At 55.3% G+C, this 22764-nt stretch overlaps 1 protein-coding gene across 1 annotated transcript; it reads left to right on the top strand.

Moving 5' to 3' along the window:
- Positions 1-7277: 7277 nt before the first annotated feature.
- On the top strand, positions 7278-21874 carry RBSN (rabenosyn, RAB effector). The gene is made up of 12 exons (XM_045534732.1): positions 7278-7446; positions 9148-9288; positions 10458-10558; positions 11498-11543; positions 11655-11816; positions 12380-12621; positions 13724-13794; positions 15786-15872; positions 16527-16629; positions 17909-18013; positions 19204-20154; positions 21317-21874. The coding sequence occupies exons 1-12, from the start codon at positions 7299-7301 to the stop codon at positions 21458-21460; spliced, it is 2301 nt and encodes a 766-aa protein (XP_045390688.1). The 5' UTR covers positions 7278-7298; the 3' UTR covers positions 21461-21874.
- The last annotated feature ends 890 nt before the right edge of the window (positions 21875-22764 follow it).

Here is a 22764-nt window from a genome sequence, read left to right as displayed (position 1 = left end):
CCTCGAGCGATCCTCCCGCCTCGGCCTCCCCGAGTGCTGGGGTGACAGGCGTGAGCCACCGCGCCCGGCCTGCAGCCTATGTTTCTGTCTGCTACATCTGGCTTATACCGGCTCCTTCCCCATCCTCCTTTGGAGGAACTTTCTCCAATAAACCTCGCGCACGTCTGAACTCGGTTTGACGTCTGCGACTCAGAGGTCCCCAACGAACGCATGGTGAGAAGCGAATGAGAGAACACACGGCAAGATCACAGACCGGCGTCTGGCCCCCAGGAAGTAAACGTTGGCTGTTAGCAGCTAGGCACAGCCGAATGTCCCCGTCTGGAGTGTCACCCTGGGCTGGCTGCCTCCCTCGCCTGGGCTCCCTTACCCCTCACCGTTGCTCTCAACGCATTTCATTTTTTTTTGTTTTTTTTTCCTGCCAAGGACCATGAAACTCAACACATTTCATGGGAAATGTCTGTATTTGTCTGTGTGCTCACAGACTACTTCTGGGACGACATCAAGGAGTGCCCTGCAGAGGGCCGGGGGACTGGAACAGAAGCATGAAAGAGACCCTCGCTTTTCGCTAAATGACCTTACCGACCTTTTGAATTTGCACCCTGGTATTGTTAATTACTTATTACAAAACTGAAATTCTTTCTTTCTTTCTTTATTTTTTTGAGACACAGTCTGGCTCTGTCACCTGGGCTAGAGTGCCGTGGCGTCAGCCTCGCTCAGAGCAGCCTCAGACTCCTGGGCTCCAGCGATCCTCCTGCCTCGGCCTCCCGAGTCGCTGGGACTACAGGCATGCGCCACCACGCCCGGCTCATTTTTTATATATATATTTTTAGTTGTCCGGCTAATTTCTTTCTATTTTCAGTAGAGACGGGGTCTCGCTCTTGCTCAGGCTGGTCTCGAACTCCTGACCTCGAGCGATCCTCCCGCCTCGGCCTCCCGGAGTGCTGGGGTGACAGGCGTGAGCCATCGCGCCTGGCCAGGGTTTGATTTTTAAAGTGAGTTGTCCTCCAGGGGAATAACAGGCGGTTTGCAGACAGGGCAAAACGGTCCAGGAGGACAGGGACGAGGCAGACAAAGGCTTGGAAAAGCTGCTGCCCAGAAAACGCGGATGGAGAGAGCGAGACCCACTTGGAGCCCGGACAGCGGGCGCCCCCTGCCGGCGGGATTCGCCCTGGGCCTGGGGTCTCAGCTAAGCACGGGGAGGTGGGCCGGCTTATGTAAGCTCAGCCCCAGGCTTCAGAGTCACAGCTAACAAGGGCAAGTTATTTAAAGCAGGCGGCTGGGAGGGACGTGGCAGGCCACTAGGTCTGGCGCGGGGGCTCAGGACGTAGGCAGAAAGACGATGCCCCAAATTCTGGTCCTCAAAATGCGCCCCCCGGGCCCAAACAAAAATAAGAGCCAGCACCCCGGGGTGGAGGAGGCCGTAATTAAAATGCCTAAAGCACTTGGTGATATTCTTGTTTTGCTCCCAGCTGAAGTCTTGCGCGGTCCTCTGTTCATGAAGGTCAAGGTCATTCATAGCACATTAATTCCTTCATGCATTAAATAATTTCTGGCCGGGCGCGGTGGCTCACGCCTGTCACCCCAGCACTCTGGGAGGCCGAGGCGGGAGGATCGCTCGAGGTCGGGAGTTTGAGGCCAACCTGGGCAATGTAGCGAGACCCCGTCTCTACTAAAAATAGAAAGAAATTAGCTGGAAAACTAAAAATATATATAGAAAAAATTAGCCGGGCGTGGTGGCGCATGCCTGTCGTCCCAGCGACTCGGGAGGCTGAGGCAGGAGGATCGCTTGAGCCCAGGAGTCTGAGGCTGCTGTGAGCGAGGCTGATGCCACGGCACTCTAGCCCGGGCGACAGAGCCAGAATCTGTCTCAAAAAAAAAATAACAATAATAATAATAATTTCTGGGTCTGGCCCTCTGCAGAGCACTGAGGGATAACGCAGACGACAATAGCTCCTATTTATTGAGCGCTTACTGTGTGCTCACTATGTGTTCTATGTGCTGTACGTACATTAACTCATGTAATAATGACGCAATTCTCCAAGCAGAATTCTTACCTGCATTTCGTGTGTGAGGAACTTGTGGCACAGAGAGGTTGAATGACTTGCTCGAGGACACACAGCGAGGGCGTGGCTGGGACGCAGGTGACGACAGCAGGGCTCCTTCCTTAGACAAGTTCACCGTCTAGCGCGGTGACAGACCTGGGAAATAGACGTAGAGAATTGGGAACTCACAAAGGATGAGGTGCCATCTCTGGCACTCTGGGAGGGCTAGGGCAGGGCAAAGCCTTGAAACGGGTCTTGAAGGTTGAGTAGGAGTTCGCCAGGCTTAGACGGGGTGGGGGGTAGGAGAAGAGGGAAGGGCACTGGCTGATCTTGAACGAAGCCGAAGTCAATGCTTATTGTTTGAAGGCACCGAGTTTGGGGATGCTTGTCACACAGCACTAGCTGACGGGTGCAGCTTCTAAAACAAGGGACCCTCCTCCCCAGGTTTCCAAAGCCAACGACGTGCTTCTGGGTGTGGATCTCCAGCACCTTCCGGGGCTCCCTCCGGTCTAGCGGAGGAGGGGAGCACCCCAGAAGGCTGCACTGGGGGAGTCCTTCCTCCTATCAAGCCCCCAACTTCTGACCTCAAGCCCCCTCTCTCTGCAGGAGCTCGACTGGGCAGCTGATGCTGCAGCTCCCCCCCACAACCTTGTGGGCTGTCATGCCCATTTTACAGATAGGGAAACGGAGGCTCGGCGAGCTGAATCAACTTGCCCGAGATCAAACACTGGTTCAGCGAGTCCTTCGGCGAACGTATACAGAGGGCCTCTACTATTTGCCAGCAGGGATTTCAGAACCGGGGACACAGCAGCAAAGGAGACAAAGTTCCTGCCCTCTGCAGCTGGCACGAGTGGGAGGGACGTGTCTCACACGGTCGGCGGTGAAGAAAAAGACAAAGCAGGCTGTGGGCAGGGAGGGTAAACGGAGTCACGGTGCCCGGGAAGGGCCAGCGCAGGGAGAGGCGGCTGACGCTCCCAGAGTAAGGGAAGGACGCAAGCGCTGGCCGTCCCTCAAGGGGACAGTCCTTTACAGGTCATGCCCAGGGACCTCACGTGCCCCACCCTGCTCACGGCTCCAGCTGTGACTCGCTGTTTTGACACAGTGATCTGGGAAGGCCTCCCTGAGGAGGTGAGGCAGCCGGGCACTTAGGGGTCTGGGAAAAGAGTGTTTGAGGCAGGGAACAGCACGCACGGATGCCCAGAGGCGGGAGTGTCCTCAGCCTGAGCCAGACCAGGACGAGGACAGCAGCGTGCCCGCAGGCTGTGGGCCAGGGGACGCGACAGAGGTGACTCTGAGAAGCCTCGTGGGCCGTGGGGAGGGTTCTGGATTGTTCTGGGACAGGTGGGAGCGTGCGAGGCGCCGAGCAAAGGCAGGGCGGACCCGAGTTTGGCTCAGAGGCCGAGAGCAGGGGAGGCTCTGGCGTCCGGGGACAGTGGGGGTGGCGGCGAGCTGGTTAAAAGCTGGCCTGGGCCGGGCGCGGTGGCTCACGCCTGTCACCCCAGCACTCTGGGAGGCCGAGGCGGGAGGATCGCTCGAGGTCGGGAGTTCGAGACCAGCCTGGGCAACACAGCAAGGCCCCGTCGCTACAAAAATTTAAAAAATTAGCCTGGTGTGCTCACGCGCGGGCCTGTGGTCCTAGCTGCTCAGGAGGCTGAGGTAGGAGGCTCGTTTGCAGCCAGGAGTTGGAGGCTGGTGCCGCCGCACTCCAGCCTGGACAAGACAGCAAGACCCCATCCCTTGAGACAGAGAGAGAGAGAGAGAAAAAAAAGGATCAAGGGTGACTCCAAGGTTTTTTTTTTTTTTTTTCCTTGAGACAAGGTCTTGGTCTGTTGCCCAGACTCGAGTGCTGTGGTGCAATCATAGCTCACGGCAGCCTCCAACTCCCGGGCTCAAGCGATCCTCCTGCCTCGGCCTCCCGAGTAGCTGGGACGACAGGCATGCGCCACCACGCCCGGCTCATTTTTCTATATATATTTTTAGCCGTTTGGCTAATTTCTGTCTATTTTTAGTAGAGACGGGGTCTCACTACATTGTCCAGTCTGGTCTCGAACTCCTGACCTCGAGCGATCCTCCCGCCTCGGCCTCCCCGAGTGCTGGGGTGACAGGAGTGAGCCTCCGCGCCGGGCCTGCTTTTAGGTATTTTTTGAGGAGGAAAAAAAAAATACAGATAGAGGAAAAAAGCGGCTCAAACCGCAGGAAAACAACGCGCTGCCATAAATGGGTGTCCCCGGGTCCCCACCGTCCCCTCCCTGGAGGCGACCACGGTTACAACCCGCATCCTCTCAACGGAGACTTCCTGAGACGTTACTCTGTCCCGAGCACACTTGGCATTTGTGACCCCTGTGTCCCTTCTCGGCGCGACAGCCAGAGGTCACATCCTGTCCCGCCCTACTCAAACCTCCCCTGGCTCCCACCTCGCTCAGTCCCTTCATCAGCCATAGCGGCGACTCGCCACCGGCGCGCGCTTGTGACGTCAGAGCGCCGCAATCCCCCAAGCCACGCCTCCTCCGGCCCCGCCCCCTTTCAGAGAGCGCCTGCGCAGAAGCGGCCGGCCCGCCCCGCGCGCCGTTGGAAACCGTGCGGCCCCGCCCCCTCTGCGCCCTCGAAGACTCGGCGCTCTCCGGAAGTCCGCCACGCTGCCTTCCGGTGTCCGCGCCTCCGCAGGCGCGCTGGTTGAGCGCCGAGCGGCCGATGAAGATGGCGGCCGCGGCTGTGTGAGGAGCGGCGGGAGGCCCAGAGCACGGGCCCGACGACCGGACAGACGGCTGTCCCCGCGGGCGCGCGCGCGGGAGCCCGTCCGGGACCAGAGGGCCAGGCTCGGACTGAGGGGCCGGGTCGCAGCGTGAAGCCGGTCGCGGCGCGAGGGTGTGGGCCGAGTGTGGTGGCGGTGGGTGTGACGCGCGGGGCGGCAGAGGTGGCTTCTGGGCGCTCGGGGCGGGCACAGTTCCGCCGCCGAGGGGACAGCGGGTGGGTGGCGGCCTCCCGAGTGGTCGCGTCGGGGTCTGGGGTCGTTTGGAGGCGAAGCGTCCGCGGTCCGAGGCGCCGTGGGGCCGTCCGCGGCGGGCCGCGTCGTATCTGTGCGACGTGTGACGTCATCACGCGCGCGCCGAGGGCCGGAGCCTCCCGGGTCGTGCGCGGGGAAGGATGCGACGGGTGCAGGGTCGCGGCGCGGTCGCTGGGTTGTCACCCGCGGGCGTGACACCGGGGGACGCCTAGTCTATGCAGGAGGTGGCGGGGCAGCATTCGGGTTGGATGTGTCCTCGCAGGACACGGGGGTTTTATTTTTATGCTTTTTTTATTTTTATATGATTTATCATGCGGGGGGCTGGTGGGTGCGATCCGGTTTGGGGGTTTGTGGCAGATTTTTATCTTTTGGAGACAGAGTCTGGCTCTGTCGCCCGGGCTAGAGCGGTGGCGTCAGCCTCGCTCACAGCAGCCTCAACCTCTGGGCTCCAGCGATCCTCCTGCCTCGGCCTCCCGAGTAGCTGGGACTACAGGCATGCGCCACCACGCCCGGCTCATTTTTTCTATGTATATTTTTAGCTGTCCAGCTAATTTCTTTCTATTTTTAGTAGAGACGGGGATCTCGCTACATTGCCCAGGCTGGTCTCGAACTCCTGACCTCGAGCGATCCTCCCGCCTCGGCCTCCCCGAGTGCTGGGGTGACAGGCGTGAGCCACCGCGCTGGTAGATTTCTCTGTGGTGTACGGTTCGTTATGTGATTTTAGAGTTCGTTTATTGAATGACTCATAGAGCCTAATTGTGCGTCTTCCTTGTGTGCTCCAGGCACCGTACTGGACCCTGGTTAGACCCTGACTGGGAAAATCCCTGTGGATGTATCTTTCCGAGGTGACCTTGGACGTGACTTTGCCGTGGGCCGGTACGACAGAAAATGTAACTCATTAGAGCCCTGAAATGTTCAAGCACAAAATCCTTTTGTTTTGTTTTGTTTTTTTTTTTTGAGACAGAGTCTCGCTCTGTCACCCGGGCTAGAGTGCCGTGGCGTCAGCCTCGCTCACAGCAGCCTCAGACTCCTGGGCTCAAGCGATCCTCCTGCCTCAGCCTCCCGAGTAGCTGGGACTACAGGCATGCGCCACCACGGCCGGCTAATTTTTTCTACTTACATATTTTAGCTGTCCACTAATTTCTTTCTATTTTTAGTAGAGACGGGGTCTCGCTCTTGCTCAGGCTGGTCTCGAACTCCTGACCTCGAGCGATCCTCCCGCCTCGGCCTCCCAGAGTGCTGGGTTGACAGGCGTGAGCCCCCGCGCCCGGCCAAAATCCTTTTGTTTTCTAAGCAGTGAGAACATGAAGCTCCCTGCTTAGCTGTTACTTACCGGTTTATAAATTCTAATAGGGTCATTGGAGAGAATGTTCTCTACGTACAATTAAAAAATTCAAAACAGATTTTTTTTCTTTTTGACTATTCGGTTTCCAATGTTCCTGTTTAGGCTGAATTTGGGATTTGTTTGTTTGTTTGTTTTAGTTTTTGTTTTGTTTTTTGATGACCGTAAGATCTGCAAAGCTTATGTTTTGTTTTTCCATCTCTGAGTTTTTAACTCCGGTGTATATTAAGAGTATGATATATGCGGTTGAATGAATGATCAAGGTAAAGAGCATCAACTAAAAATCTCTGCTTGTTGATAAGTACTTCAAACATTCTTTCATTGGCTAAGGTGGCATATAGATTATCAAGTTGGGGCTGGGCGCGGTGGCTCATGCCTGTAACCCTAGCGCTCTGGGAGGCCGAGGCGGGAGGATCGCTTGAGGTCAGGAGTTCGAGACCAGCCTGAGCAAGAGTGAGACTCCGTATCTACTAAAAATAGAAAGAAATGATCTGAATAGCTAAAAATATATATAGAAAAAATGAGCCGGGCATGGTGGCGCATGCCTGTAGTCCCAGCTACTCGGGAGGCTGAGGCAGGAGGATCGCTTGAGCCCAGGAGGCTGAGGCTGCTGTGAGCGAGGCTGATGCCACGGCACTCTAGCCCGGGTGACAAAGCGAGACTCTGTCTCCAAAAAACACAAAGAAAATTCTCAATTGTTCCAGATTTGCCTGAACCGGCATTTTTTCTTCTTTCCTTTCTCAGGGCTCCTCCTTGTCCAGAGAGGAACTCTCTTCCAGAGCCATGATGACACTCAGCGACCATCTGCCCACCGCTTGTTCAAGCTAACGCCGCGGGAGTCCTGGTCCCTTGGCAGGAATCAAGGCGCCCCCTGGCATGAGGCCTTCCCGGGGTTGAAGGGGGCACGGCCATGGCGTCTCTGGATGACCCCGGGGACGTCAGGGAGGGCTTCCTCTGCCCTCTGTGCCTGAAGGACCTGCAGTCTTTCTATCAGCTTCAGTCGCATTACGAGGACGAGCACTCGGGGGAAGATCGCGATGTCAAGGGACAAATTAAAAGTAAGAGGCCAGGGTCTCGCTTATCCTGTCCTGTCAGTGAGACTTTAACTCGTGGGATACTTTACCTCATCTGCCACGTTGCCACCAGAATGTGACACTAATAGTGGCAGCAAACAGATAACTAGTGTTTGTCATGTGCCAGGCTTTTTTTTTTAAAAGATCCTTATGTGTTTACTTAATCCTCATAATAGCTGTGTGACTGTGAGCCTCATTTCGCTGACGAGGGCAGCAGACACAGACAGATTAGATAATTTGCCTAAAGTCACTCACAGTAGCGGAGTCTGGATTGGATCGAGCAATCGACTACATATAGTCACTGTGATCTGCCGTCTCCCGCTGGTGTATCTGAATTATCCAACCAGGCCAGGCGCGGTGGCTCCCGCCTGTCATCCCAGCACTCTGGGAGGCCGAGGCGGGAGGATCGCTCGAGGTTAGGAGTTCGAGACCAGCCTGAGCGAGAGCAAGACCCCGTCTCTACTAAAAATAGAAAGAAATTATCTGGACAGCTAAAAACATATAGGAAAAAAAATTAGCTGGGCATGGTGGCGCATGCCTGTAGTCCCAGCTACTCAGGAGGCTGAGGCAGGAGGATCGCTGGAGCCCAGGAGTCTGAGGCTGCTGTGAGCTAGGCTGACGCCACAGCACTCTAGCCCGGGCGACAGAGCGAGACTCTGTCTCAAAAAAAAAAAAAGAAAGAAAGAAAAAAAGTCTAGGTAGATGTAGACAGGAAAGAGCTGGCAGGCAGGGGGCAAGACGGACAAGATTACAGATGTGTCTTTTTTAGAAACAGTTGAGCCAATAAGCAAATTCCCGGCTTCTCAGTCACTCTAGGATGGCTTTTTCCAAACTGGAAAAATACCAGAACTAAGGGACATCCTCTAAAATACGTTAAAACCGTCTTTTCTGACAACAGGGGGAGAGGAAATTGTGATATGTCAGCAAAGGGTCTAGCAGACAGGAAACTGGAGTTAGCAAACAACAATTCATTTTTGCAAACAAGTCAAGTTAGACAGGCAGTCTATACCATTTAACCATTTTAGGAGAAATACAAAAAAATGCCAAGCAACCTCGCCAGAGCGGGAGTAGTCCTTTCAAATGAGGCCAGATAAGAACAAGCCCATGCGTTTTTAAAAACACTTAACAAAGCAGAAGCTGTAGCTAATTTTCAAGCACCTTTTCTTCTACTTACTGTAAATGAGCTAAATGGAAGCAGACCCAGGGTTGGGGCTCAAACCCACCGATCACTTTTCTGTTTTTTGAGACAGAGTCTGGCTCTGTCGCCCAGGCTAGAGTGCCGTGGCGTCAGCCTCGCTCACAGCAACCTCAGACTCCTGGGCTCAAGCGATCCTCCTGCCTCAGCCTCCCGAGTAGCTGGGACCACAGGCATGCGCCACCACGCCTGGCTAATTTATCTATATATTTTTAATTGTCCAGCTAATTTCTTTCTATTTTTCGTAGAGACAGGGTCTACGCTCTTGCTCAGGCTGGTCTCGAACTCCTGACCTCGAGCGATCCTCCCGCCTCAGCCTCCCAGAGTGCTGGGGTGACAGGTGTGAGCCACCGCGCCCGGCCTCCCTCGTGCATTTTTAAACAAAAGATAATTATTTTATCGACTCTTGTTTTTTGAGATTGCCCTTGACCCTTTACTGAGTGTTCTCCGTGGGTTCATTTGTATCCTTTGTCCCATTTTTTTTTTCCAAGGTCTCGTCCAGAAGGCCAAGAAAGCAAAGAACAAGTTGTTGAAACGGGAAGGGGATGATCGAGCAGAATCGGGGACCCACGGCTATGAGTCCTTTAGCTACGGGGGCGTCGATCCATACATGTGGGAACCGCAGGAGCTGGGTAAGAAGATCCATGCATTCGTTCAACAGATGGGGATCGGGAACCTTCTGTGTTCTGGGTAAAGTCTTCTTTTTTTTTTGAGACAGAGTCTCACTCTGTCACCCGGGCTAGAGTGCCGTGGCGTCAGCCTCGCTCACAGCAACCTCAGACTCCTGGGCTCAAGCGATCCTCCTGCCTCAGCCTCCCGAGTAGCTGGAACGACAGACATGAGCCACCACACCCGGCTAATTTTTTTCTATATATATTTTTAGCTGTCCAGCTAATTTCTTTCTATTTTCAGTAGAGATGGGGGTCTCACTCTTGCTCAGGCTGGTCTTGAACTCCTGACCTCGAGCGATCCTCCCGCCTCGGCCTCCCAGAGTGCTGGGGTGACAGGCGTGAGCCACCGCGCCCGGCCTGGGTAAAGTCGTAAGGGTTGGCTGAGGAGGCATCAGGAAACCAGAATGGTCTAAGGGTATCATGGGCATAAGGTCAAGGGCAAGGTCGGGGAAGCAAAGGAAGAGTTGAATGAGTGGAGAGTCCACTTTGTGTTAGGCAGTGTGTTAAATCCTCTATTCGTGTGGTCTCACCGTGTGCCCTGGGAGCCTGCCCCGGGTCAAGTAAACTGCAGAAGTGGGACTCGAACCCAGGTCAAATGAACTGCAGAAGTGGGATTTGAACCGAGGTCAAATGAACTGCACAAGTGGGATTCGAACGCAGGTCTCCGCCCAGCAAAACCTCCACTGACTGGAGGGTCTGTCTCCTCTCACCCAGAACATTCCCTGGCTAGGGAGGACTTCTAGTCTGTGCAACTTAACTTTTCCAAATGAGCGTGTTTTGGGGGCGATGACATTGCTCTAAAATTTACTGGGATGGTTGCACAGCTCTGTGAATATGCTAAAAACCATCGAATTTGCTTTAAATGGCGTATGTGTGTGAATTATATCTCAATAAAATGTTACCAGAAAGATGATGCCAAACACACCGAGCTGAATTAGCTCATCTTCCATCTCCTTTGAGTGTTGAGTGGTAATAATCATTAATATAGTATTTCCTCTCCATAAAATGGGTAATGATTCCTTCCAGTACCTCATTCAGTTTTCACGTTTACGATCCTGTTCACTGTCCACGAAGGCCTCAGGAGGTGACCCGCGTGGTCACGTCACCACCCCTCCTTCCCCCCCTCCCAGGTGCCGTGAGAAGCCACCTTTCCGATTTCAAGAAACACCGGGCTGCCAGAATCGACCACTACGTCGTCGAAGTCAATAAATTAATAATCAGGTTAGAGAAGGTAAATTTTGTGGACTTCAAACACTTTTTCCCCGGAAGTACACATTTGCTGAGGTGTAAAAAAAAAAATCTGCTTTCCCTAGCGTGTGTCATGTATGTTGTATGTATATACCCGACGTTGGCAGAGAAGCGCCCCGCCCAGGGAGGGGCGGAGGATGTGGTGGAAAGTTCTAGATCGGGTTGGCTTTCTCAAGACAATGGCTCCATGCCCAGCTTCCCTTCCTGCTTGGCTGCCAGAAATCCTTTCTGCCTTCAGATTCTGTCCTCCCGTCCCCAGCGGGTGACCCGGTGGGGTGTGGCCTGAGTGTTAGCCCGTCATGGCAAACTGAGGACACATGACCGAGTCTCCCTGTGCCCCCTGGAAATGCTTGTCATGTATAGCTCGGGTGGTGTGTGCTGGGCGTGACAGCAACCGCGGGGACGGCTCTTTCTGGCCACTTTGTGGGGCAGAAACACGTGACCATCTTGTGACTTTGTGGTGTCGAGGATGACAGGTGTGACTTTTTTTTTTTGAGACAGAGTGTCACTCTGTTGTCACTCTGAGTGTCGTGGTGTCAGCCTCGCTCACAGCAACCTCCGACTCCCGGGCTCAAGCGATCCTCCTGCCTCAGCCTCCCGAGTAGCTGGGACGACAGGCATGCGCCACCACACCCGGCTCATTTTTCTATATATATATTTTTAGTTGTCCATACGATTTCTATTTTTAGTAGAGACGGGGACTTGCTCTTGCTCAGGCTGGTCTCGAACTCCTGACCTCGAGCGATCCTCCCGCCTCGGCCTCCCAGAGTGCTGGGGTGACAGGCGTGAGCCTCCGCGCCCAGCCTGTGACTTGAGAAATTCAACGTGCTAATTCCTGCCTGACGTGTCAAGAGGGGAAAACGTGGCTTGGGTACATATATCACCCGACTAATTCCGTCTGGCTCTGTTTCCTCCCGGCCAGCTGACTGCGTTTGACAGAACGAACACCGAGTCCGCGAAGATCCGAGGTAAGTTTTCGAGCTCAGCTTGCGTGCATTCGAGTCTCTGTTCTCGTCCCTGACCAAATGCCTTTTTATACAATGTGCTGCTTCTTTATTGCTGATTTGTTCTTCCCAAAGCCATAGAGAAGTCCGTGGTGCCATGGGTCAGCGACCAGGACGTCCCTTTCTGCCCAGACTGCGGGAGCAAGTTCAGCATCCGCAACCGCCGCCACCACTGCCGGCTCTGCGGGTCCATCATGTGCAAGAAGTGCGTGGAGCTCATCAGCCTCCCCCTGGCAAGTAGGTGACACGGAGGCCCCATGCCCGGCTTATTTGCCCGTCCCCACTGGGACCAGGCAACCTTTCTGCTAAAGTAACGGCCCATGGGAATCTGCATTCATTCTCTCGTTGATTTTTTTTTTTTTTTTTGAGACAGAGTGTCGCTCTGTCGCCCGGGCTAGAGTGCCGTGGTGTCAGCCTCGCTCACAGCAACCTCAGACTCCTGGGCTCCAGCGATCCTCCTGCCTCAGCCTCCCGAGTAGCTGGGACGACAGGCATGCGCCACCACGCCCGGCTCATTTTTTCTATATTTTTTTAATTGTTTAGATCATTTTTTTCTATTTTTAGCAGAGACGGGGTCTCGCTCTTGCTCAGGCTGGTCTCGACCTCCTGACCTCGAGCCATCCTCCCGCCTTGGCCTCCCCGAGTGCTGGGGTGACAGGCATGAGCCCCCGCGCCCAGCCGAGCCTGCTCTCGCTACTCGCCCAGCCAAACCCCTGCGGACTGGCACCCCCTGGTCGCGGGCGGTGGGGCGACGGGAACCTGCGGGGGTGGCTGATGCCCGCGGGTGCTGCGCTTTGCAGACAAGCTCACCAGTGCCAGCAGGGACGCCCTGAGTGCCCACACCAGCCCCAGCCAGTCGCCCGGCAGCGTGCATGGGTCCCGGCGCAGCAGCATCAGCAGCGTCAGCAGCGTGAGCTCCGTGCTGGAGGAGAAGGACGAGGACGGCATCCGCTGCTGCACGCACTGCAAGGACACGCTGCGCAAGAGGGAACAGCAGATCGACGAGAGGGAGCACACGCCCGACGTCGTGAGGCTCTATGAGGTGACCGTGGGGCGCGTGGGCTCGCGTCCGGGGCATCAGGCGGGTTGGGCTCTCTGTCACGCACGCGCCACCTTCCGGAGAAGGCTTGGGGAAGGTGTTGCTTTGAATCCCTTTCAGCTCCTGCTGAAGGGCCCTGCGTGAGTCACACACCTGTTGCAACAAGCTCGTTCCCGCACCCGCCCCTGTGCCCTCGGAAGCAGCAGGGAGGAGGCTTGGGCAGCCCCGGGGCAGGGAGAGGAAGGGCGGTCGCCCTGCGGGCTGGACAGGCTCCGCAGGACGGGCCGAAGCCGGAGAGCGTAGGACGCAGGGGGTCGGAACAGTCCCGGGAAGCCCAGCCTGGGGTTTCAGACTCTAACCTCAAAGTGAGCCTCCCGCCTCGGCCTCCCGAGTCCCTGGGATTAGCCGCCTTGTTTTACAGAGTGAGCTCAGGCACGGTGGCACCCAGCAGAGAAAGACGGTAGCGACTCATTCCTCGTCCCCGTCTTGGTATAGACACCTTGGCTTACGCCCCGGAAGGCCTCGCTGCTCTCAGAAATATCCGGTCAAGGCTGGGTGCAGTGGCTCACGCCTGTCATCCCAGCACTCTGGGAGGCCGAGGCGGGAGGATCGCTCGAGGTCAGGAGTTCGAGACCAGCCTGAGCAACAGCGAGACCCCGTCTCTACTAAAAATGGAAAGAAATTACCTGGACAACTGAAATATATATATAAAAAAAAAAAAATGAGCCGGGTGTGGTGGCGCATGCCTGTAGTCCCAGCTACTCGGGAGGCCGAGGCAGGAGGATCGCTTGAGCCCAGGGGGCTGAGGTTGCTGTGAGCGAGGCTGACGCCACGGCACTCTAGCCCGGGCGACAGAGCCAGACTCTGTCTCAAAAAAAAAAAAAAGAAACATCCAGTCAAAAGCTCCAACCCCACTTGCTTTCCCTCCTGCAAGGTTTTCTGCTTGCAAAGAAGGTCTGTCCATTAGGAAACTGGTAACAACAATAAAAAAAAAAAATTTAGAAAAATGAGCATTTTAAATGCATCTCTGTTGGCGGAGCCCAGTTTCTGGGTCGGCTCTTCTGTGTCTCGAGGGTGCCACTTACCTCCTCTTTTTCGTTGCTAGAAATTACGACTGTGCATGGAGAAAGTGGACCAGAAAGCCCCCGAATACATGAGGATGGCAGCATCGTTAAAGTAAGCGATTCCTCTCTGTGTCTCTAATCCGGTGGCGATTTCTGACATTTGAGGGCCACGCTCCGGCAGACAAAAATGAAACTTCTTAACTGCAGCCACGGTTTTCTCCTGGGACCAGCTGGAGAGAGTTTTCACATCAGTGTTTCAGCCGGGTGCACGTTACCGTCCCCTGAGCTTGTGAAAATACGCAGCCATGTTCGGGTGAGCCTGGCTTTTCCGACTGAGCAGGTTCGGGAAGGGGCTCGGGCGTGAGGCCGTGCGGCCGAATGTGGCATCTGGAAGGAGCGGAGGTGGGACCGTGGGTCTCACGCTCCTGCCACTTCTGTGTGGCACTGAGGTGTCAGGGCTCAGAACAGACATGGCCCTTAGGGCTGGGCTTGGCAGACTCCTGCCCACAGACCAAATCCAGCCGACTGTCTGGTTCTTTGTTTTTTTTTTTGAGACAGAGTCTCACTCTGTCGCCCGGGCTAGAGTGCCGTGGCGTCAGCCTCGCTCACAGCAGCCTCAGACTCCTGGGCTCAAGCGATCCTCCTGCCTCGGCCTCCCGAGTAGCCGGGACTACAGGCATGCGCCACCACGCCCGGCTCATTTTTTTTTTCTATATATATTTTTAGTTGTTTGGTTAATTTCTTTCTGTTTTCAGTAGAGACGGGGTCTCGCTCTTGCTCAGGCTGGTCTCAAACTCCTGACCTCGAGCAATCCTCCCGCCTCGGCCTCCCAGAGTGCTGGGACAACAGGCGTGAGCCACCATGCCTGGCTAATTTTTCTATATATATTTTTAGCTGTCCGTATAATTTCTTTCTATTTTTTAGTAGAGACGGGGTCTCGCTCTTGCTCAGGCTGGTCCTGAACTCCTGACCTCGAGCGATCCTCCCGCCTCAGCCTCCCAGAGTGCTGGGACAACAGGCGTGAGCCACCGCGCCTGGCCCTGGGAGCTTCATTTTTGTGGGAGCACAGACCATAATCAATAAATCATAAGACGATTCCAGACATGATAGGCGCTTTGAGAGAAATAAAATTGGTTGATCTGATGGAGATCAGAGGACTCCAATTTCAGATTTTGGCTCACTGTGTTAATTTTCCACGTGACTCAGAGATGTGGAGAGAAAGCCTGTCTTGTCATTAACAGTCCGATGTTCTTTTTGTTAGCTGTGCGGCCGTAGATAATGAAGCTGCCTCATCGAATATTTTCCCACCTTGGATTATTTCTCCCACCCATTGCTGAGGCTGGATGAGCAGCCGAGAGAGCTTCCGGAATATTTCTCTCAGCCCGTAGGCTAGTTATCGAGGGTTTCAAAATGGAAAACGACACTTGGAATTGGGCAGTCTGTAGGGGGTGACCGACTTGTAAATGAACAATGACAACATCGGTTATAACACTAACTGCTGCTGTTCCCCAGAGGCTTGGGATAAGCCACCTCTGGCCTTCCCTAATGTCCCCACTCCACCCTGATTTGGAGTCACATGCTTTTGTCACATCAGGCGCAATTGTCCCTGAGACAACTCAGGAGCGTGGGGCAGTTTCTGCGAAGCCCGCTGGGGATTTCTTGGTCAAATCTCCAGTCGTTTCTTTCCTTCACGGGTCATCTTTGAGTGAGAAAAGCCACGCGGCTTTCTGTTCTAACGGAACGGAACCAACTCATTCAGTAAACCGCTTCCCACATCGCGTTGGCTGTAGCGACATTACTGAGGGAGGGGAGGCCAGAGAAGTTCAGTCGCATGTGCTTTGGTGACCAGCACGAGAGCTCGTCCTCAGGGTCCTGGGCACGAGTCTGTCCCTGCGGCGTCCGCAGACGAAAAACAGCATCCGGGTGATCCGTGGATTCCAAGGAACAGATACCGCGTTGTATCAGAGTCCGAATGTCCCGGACTTTGAGAGAATTAATTGTGTTTGCCTCCGTGGGGCCCCAAACCTTTTGCGTCCGTCTACACTCTGCGCTCCATTCAGTGCAGCGAAGCTCAGACCAGTCGTCTCTGTGATTTGTCCTCAGCGCCGGGGAGACAACCTACAGTCTGGAACACGCCAACGACCTCCGGGTGGAAGTGCAGAAAGTGTACGAGCTGATAGACGCTCTCAGGTAAGGGCCGCGCGGGGGCGCCTGCCCTGCGGGGAGAGCGGAGAAGGTGCCGTGCTGATGCTGTGGTGGCGGGGACCAGCCGGTGGCCCCCCGCGAGTCCTGGTGACAGTAGGGGAGGAGGCCGAGGAAGGCCCGAGCTCTGACTCTTGATAGAGCTTTGTCACTTTTTTTTTTTTGGAGATAAAGTCTCGCTCTGTCGCCCGGGCTGGAGTGCTGTGGCATCAGCCTCACTCACAGCAACCTCAGCCTCCTGGGCTCAAGCGATCCTCCTGCCTCAGCCTCCCGAGTAGCTGGGACGACAGGCATGCGCCACCGCGCCCGGCTAATTTTTTTTTTTATATATATATTTTAGCTGTCTATATAATTTCTTTCTATTTTTAGTAGAGATAGGGGGTCTCACTCTTGCTCAGGCTGGTCTCGAACTCCCGACCTCGAGCGATCCTCCCGCCTTGGCCTCCCAGAGTACTGGGATGACAGGCGTGAGCCACCTCGCCCGGCCAGAAACGGGCTTTGCCTTCAAGGACACTTCAGTGGCAACAGTTCCTCATCTCCCCCCAGTCTCCTGGCACGCAAGCCCAGCGACCCCAGAGACTGTCCGCCCTTGTTTCCGGGGCTGGCGGGGCTCATGACATCGACGTGTTTGTTCCAATTCAGCAAGAAGATCCTGACCTTGGGCTTGAACCAGGACCCTCCACCACACTCAAACACCTTGCGGCTGCAGAGGATGATCAGATACTCAGCGACGCTTTTCGTGCAGGTAAAGCTGTCCCCGGGGGGTGTAAGTGTTCCCCTTGGCCTGCTCTTCTGTGTCCCCGGAGGCAGATTCCTGCCAATGGCTTACCTTTTTTTATACGTTTATTATTTTTTAAGATCGCGAATGCATGATGCCTTTTTCTCTAATCCAGACTAGAGAAAAGTCCGGATTTCAGGGACCAGTAAAACTACTTACAATCTTATGTCCCCAGTGCAAGCACTCATCATGGGGGTAGATTTTCTTCTTCTTTTTTTTTTTTTTAATTTAATTTAATTTTTTTTAATCCCATTTGCATTTTTTGTGTCCAGTAGTTATGACGCGTGCACGTTGGCCTCACTGTGTTTCATGTCACGAGCATGTTCTCACACGGCGTGTAAACAGCTGTCCTTTGAACGCTATGGCATACTGCTTTGACCGTATGCGTCATCTTTTCTGTTGCCGGTCCCCGTTAGCCGGGCACCTGGTAGACTCTAATTTTTTGCTGTTCTAAGCGTCACCGCAGTGCTGTTTCTTACTCAGGATAAGCCCCCAGGGGGCCTCCCGGGCCATGCATGGTTGGGAGGAAACAGCCGATTGTTCAGAGCTTCCTAAACCCAGATTTGAGGTCAGATCCGAGTTGTGTCTTTGTACTTCTGGAAGCCCCTTCGGAGAGAGTCGCAGTCAGCCACCCCTGGGGCTCCGTGACTAAGAGATCGAACACACAGAGTCCTGTTGGGTTAGTTGCTAACACTAGCGCAGGAAAGACAGCCTTCTCTGCCTGGGATCCCTGACTCCATTCAGCCGTCGTTTGTTGAGCACCTACTACGTCCCGTGCCGCGTTCTAGGTGTTGTGCATCCCAGACAGCCATTGCTGTTCTCATAAAGCTTACGTCCTAGAGAGGGGGACAGACAGTGAACAACTGAAATCTATGGTATGGAAGGTGGTGACAAGCTCCGGTAAAACAGAAAGCAGGGGACGGGGGCAGGGAGGGCTGGGAAGGAGGCTCAGGGAGGGAGGTCAGGGACAGGGCCTCACGGACAGGCCCCTAGAGACACGTGGAGCCAGGCGGGAAACTGGGATGTCTGACGTTGGTCATCGCGTAAGGAGAACGCAGGCCTGTTTGGAGGTTGGCCCTCTGGCCCCAGTGTAGGGGTTCATTCCTTTCCCGCCGCCGTCCATCTGTCCCCGTCACCCTCTGAGGACAGAGTGGCTTGGCTTCCTCAGACTCCCTTCCGGGGGCTCAAGGTGCGTTTGTTTTTCCTAAAAGGCTCTAAATGTGAAATTCTCTGTGACCCCCGACAGGAAAAGCTGCTCGGTTTGATGTCGCTGCCAACCAGAGAACAGTTTGAGGAGCTGAAGAGGAAGAGGAAGGAGGAAATGGAGAGGAAGAGGGCAAAGGAGAGACAGGTGAGTGAAGCCGGGGCGTGGGGTCCAATATCGCCGGGCTCACGCAGACTCTGTCTCCAAAAAAAAAAAAAAAAAAAATTGCAGAGGACCAAGAAACTAGGAAGCTCTTTGCAGAACACATGGGAATGTGTGATGTTAAACACAAAACAATACGCGTATTCCCATCTCAGGAGGTTCCATTATAGATGAGGGCGGTAAACCTCAGAGTTTTACGGAACAGAATGTACCGCCAGTGAGTCTGAGATTGAGAAAATGTTATCCCCTTATTGTTATTGTTTCATGTGTGTGTGTGTGTGTATATATATATACATACATATTTGTGTGTGTGTGTGTGTATATATATATATATATATTTTTTTTTTTTTCTGGAGACAGAGTCTCACTCTGTTGCCCGGGCTAGAGTGAGTGCCGTGGCATCAGCCTCGCTCACAGCAACCTCCAACTCCTGGGCTCAAGCAATCCTCCTACCTCAGCCTCCCGAGTAGCTGGGACTACAGGCATGCACCACCACGCCCGGCTCATTTTTCTACATATATATATTTTTAGCTGTCCAGATAATTTCTTTCTATTTTTAGTAGAGACAGGGGTCTCGCTCTTGCTCAGGCTGGTCTCAAACTCCTGACCTCGAGCGATCCTCCCACCTCGGCCTCCCAGAGTGCTAGGATGACAGGCGTGAGCCACCGTGCCCGGCCTAATTTTTTATATAGAAACAGAATTTTAAGTTGTCCAGATAATCTCTTTCTATTTTTATTAGAGACAAGGTCTCACTGTTGCTCAGGCTGGTCTCGAACTCCTGACCTCGAGCGATCCTCCCGCCTCGGCCTCCCCGAGTGCTAGGATGGCAGGCGTGAGCCCCCTCGCCCAGCTTGGACCATGCCATATTAAATACAAAACAATATGCGTATTTCCATCACAGGAGGTTCTGCTATAGATGAGGGTGCTAAGCTTCAGAGTTTTAAGGAACAGAATGTACAGCCAGTGAGTCTGAGATTGAGAAAACCTTATCCCCTTATTGTTATTCAGTATATGTTAACATAAGGCACCCTCCCACGGCCGCCACGAGAGCGTGACCCGTGTCAGCAGTTGGCTGCAGGCGTCTAAGGGGGGATTGGGACGTCGTGGCAGGAGGACACGGGGGCCGCCACCCGCCTGGTGACCCGTCCCTCCTCTCTGGTCCCGTGTCCCCCCAGGCCGCCCTGGAGTCGCAGCGAAGGCTGGAGGAGAGGCGGGCGGCCAACGGCGAGGCGGCGGCGGCGCCCCGCAAGGCGGAGGGCTGGCTGCCGCGGTCGGGGCCGCAGGGCCAGGCGGAGGACGCGGACCCGCTGCTGCAGCAGATCCGCAACATCGCGTCGTTCGTGCGCCAGGCCCGGGCCGCGGGCCGCGCCGACGAGGTGCGGACGCTGCGGGAGAACCTGCGGCAGCTGCAGGACGCCTACGAGCGGCAGCAGACGGAGCGGGCCCTGGAGCTGTCGCGCCGCGAGGCCGAGGCGGAGGAGCTGCAGCGCCAGCAGCTGCGGCGGCTGCGGGAGCGGGAGCAGGAGCGGGAGCAGGTGCGGGAGCAGGAGCGGGCCCGGGCGGCCCTGCACGCGCGCACGCGGTCGCTGGACTTCCGGCCGGAGCCCCCCGGGGAGCCCCGCGCCCGCCTGGCGCCCGCGCTGGACCTGGGCCCCCCCCCGGCCCCGGCGCCCGGGACCCCGGAGCCCGTGCGGGCGCGCCCGGCGCGGGCCCTGCCAGACGGGGCGCCCTGCCCGAACCCCTTCTGCCAGGACGAGCCCCCCGGCCCCGCGGCCGGCCCTCCTGCCGCAGGTGCCCCGGCGCGCGCCCCGAAGGAGTACAATCCCTTCGAGGACGAGGACGAGGACGAGGAGGAGGAGGAGGAGGACGCGGGGAACCCCTTCGCTCGCCCCGACGCCGCAGCGCGCAACCCCTTCGAGGACGAGGACGACGAGGAGGAGGAGGAGGAGGACGCGGGCCCCCAGCAGCCGCCCCGCAGCCCCCCGGCCCCCGGCGCCAACCCGTTCGAGGCGGACGGCGACGGGGACGCGGAGCGGGAGCGCATAGACGAGGAGCTGCTGCTGCAGCAGATCGACAACATCAAGGCCTACATCTTCGACGCCAAGCAGAGCGGCCGCCTGGACGAGGTGGACGTGCTCACCGACAACCTGCGCGAGCTGCGGCGCGCCCTGGCCCGGCAGCAGGCAGGGGGCGCGGGCTGAGCCGGGCCGGGAGGGCAGGCCGGGTCACGGCCAGGGGCACGGGCAGGTCACGGTCAGGGGCACGGTCAGGGGCACGGGCAGGTCAGGGTCAGGGGCACGGGCAGGTCACGGGCAGGGTCACGGGCAGGGCACGGGCAGGGCACGGCCGGGGAGCAGCAGGGGCGGGCGGGCTGGATGCGCAGGGACCCGGGCGCAGCCAGAACCAGGCCGCGCGCCCCGAGCACGTGCGATGCGTTTCCACTACGGTTCAATAATAAAATGGGGCTAGGACAGGAAGAACCGGCGCCTTTGCTGTTTTTCCTGGGTTTTTTTTTTTTTTTTAAATTGGGTTTTTTTTTTTTAATTGGGTTTTTTTTTTTTTTTTTTTTCCCCTCGCTGCTTGAAGAGACTTTACATTTTTACTACCCAGTCTTCGGTCCTTACGCAGTATTATCTGCCCTTTCTTTAGCCAACAGAGAAAAGGATTCCATTGAAGCTTTTTTTTTTCTTTTTTTTTTTTTTTTTTGGAGATAAGAGTCTCGCTCTGTCACCCGGGCTGGAGTGCCGTGGCGTCAGCCTCACTCACAGCAGCCTCAGCCTCCTGGGCTCCAGCGATCCTCCCGCCTCAGCCTCCCGAGTAGCTGGGACGACAGGCATGCGCCACCACGCCCGGCTCATTTTTTCTATATATATTTTCAGTTGTCCAGCTAATTTCTTTCTATTTTTAGTAGAGACGGGGTCTCGCTCTTGCTCAGGCTGGTCTCGAACTCCTGACCTCGAGCGATCCTCCCGCCTCGGCCTCCCAGCGTGCTGGGGTGACAGGCGTGAGCCGCCGTGCCTGGCCTCTTCCACTGAACCGTACTCTGCTCTGGCAGAAGTCCGTCCTATAGGTTATGGGTTCCATTTCACCCAGGGCTACCTCTGCTCCTGCCTGTGCAGGGGAAGGGGAGGGCCTGCTGTGTAGAGAAGATTCTAGAAGACCCAAGAAAGCCCAGCACCTCTTCTTAAGAGGGATAATGTCTCTCTGTGGGACCTTAAGCTCCCAGTGCAGGAGTATCAATGTGATTGGCAAAAATCACTCTGATCCGGGCCTTTTGAAAAAACTTAGGAATCGGTGATCCGGAAGCTTCTGTGGAACCTCGTCAGGAGAAGGGGAATCTTCCCGGAGTCAGAGGACAAATTAAAATCACTTCCAAGTCTATTCCATCAGCAGCCGCCTTTCCTGGTTCATCCTGACCCCGGGCACCGATGAGCTGTTTTATTACCAACGTGTAGTTTTCAGAAACCAAAATGTCGGAAGAAGCACCAGCCCGGATCATTCCGGTATCACCGCAGTACTTGAACCCCTCACCCCTGAAGCGCAGAAAGGGAAAGTTGTGCATTTGGCTCCGGTGCTTTGGTTTACAAGAGCATCATCCTTAAGTGACACCTGACATCGTGCTAGCCACGTGTGCTCCGCTCCGGGTACAGTGTCTGCAATTACGCCTCTTAATTAACGAACAATAACCCACCACTAGTCACTTTAAAGTCCGTAACCAACTGGGGGCCACACTGTCACGGGTTGCCAGTGTGACAGCGGGAATTCGTTTTGTTACATTCTGGTGAAGACGCCTCTTGGTAATGGGGACATCTGAGCTCTCTTGGTATAAAAATTATCTGTATCTGTGTCGATGTTGCTGTTCACATTTGTTTTTTTGTTTTTTTTTTTGAGACAGAGTCTCACTCTGTCACCCGGGCTAGAGTGCCGTGGCGTCAGCCTCGCTCACAGCAGCCTCAGACTCCTGGGCTCAAGCGATCCTCCTGCCTCAGCCTCCCGAGTAGCTGGGACCACAGGCATGCGCTACCGTGCCCGGTTAATTTTTTTCTACATATATTTTTAGCTGTCCAGCTAATTTCTTTCTATTTTTAGTAGAGACGGGGTCTCACTCTGTTGCCCAGGCTGGTCTCGAACGCCTGACCTCGAGCGATCCTCCCTCCTCGGCCTCCCACAGTGCTGGGATGACAGGCGTGAGTCCCCGCGCCCGGTCGCTGTTCACATTTCTTTAGCCCCTGCTGGGGTTTTGGCTGAATGAAAAAGACCCGTATGGGATTGTGGGAACGGGGAGTGAGGGTGTGTGGAGGAACCTTCTAGAGTTCGGGTTCTACTCACAAATAAGGACGTGTCTGCTAGAGGCCAGCCCTGTTCTTCGGGGAAGTTGGCGACCAGGCGTCCTAAATGCTGCCTGACACAGGCCCCTTTTGTTCCCCGGGGTCTGTGACCTTCCCGCAGTGAGTTACCCTGGAGGGCCCCATGGCTGGGTCCTCCTCCCCCTCAGTCTGTCCCTTCTGGGGCTGAAGAGGAGGCGACTCTCTGCCAAAAAAAGCAGGTCGTTCCAGAAGCTAATTGGCACTTTCCATCCTCGTTGCTTTTCTTATGAGAGCCTCTCTCTTTTAATTAGCTGGTGATTTCAACTAAGACTAAACTTACCCCCTTCCCTGAAACTAACCCGAGGTAGCAAATAAGTAACTAAGAGCGTCGAGAAACACACAGGAAACATTTTTTTCAAAACTATTAAA

The sequence above is a fragment of the Lemur catta genome, chromosome 21 (genome assembly GCF_020740605.2).
Source record: "Lemur catta isolate mLemCat1 chromosome 21, mLemCat1.pri, whole genome shotgun sequence".
NCBI lineage: Eukaryota > Metazoa > Chordata > Mammalia > Primates > Lemuridae > Lemur > Lemur catta.
This window is presented reverse-complemented; position numbering and strand designations above follow the sequence as displayed.

Excerpts from the sequence above, each read along its gene's own strand:
- RBSN (XM_045534732.1), top strand. The coding sequence starts at position 7,299 with ATGGCGTCTCTGGATGACCCCGGGGACGTCAGGGAGGGCTTCCTCTGC. Across the intron at positions 16,630-17,908 it reads CAGCGACGCTTTTCGTGCAG|GAAAAGCTGCTCGGTTTGAT; the intron begins GTAAAGCTGTCC and ends GACCCCCGACAG. Across the intron at positions 20,155-21,316 it reads AGAGCGGCCGCCTGGACGAG|GAATCGGTGATCCGGAAGCT; the intron begins GTGGACGTGCTC and ends GAAAAAACTTAG.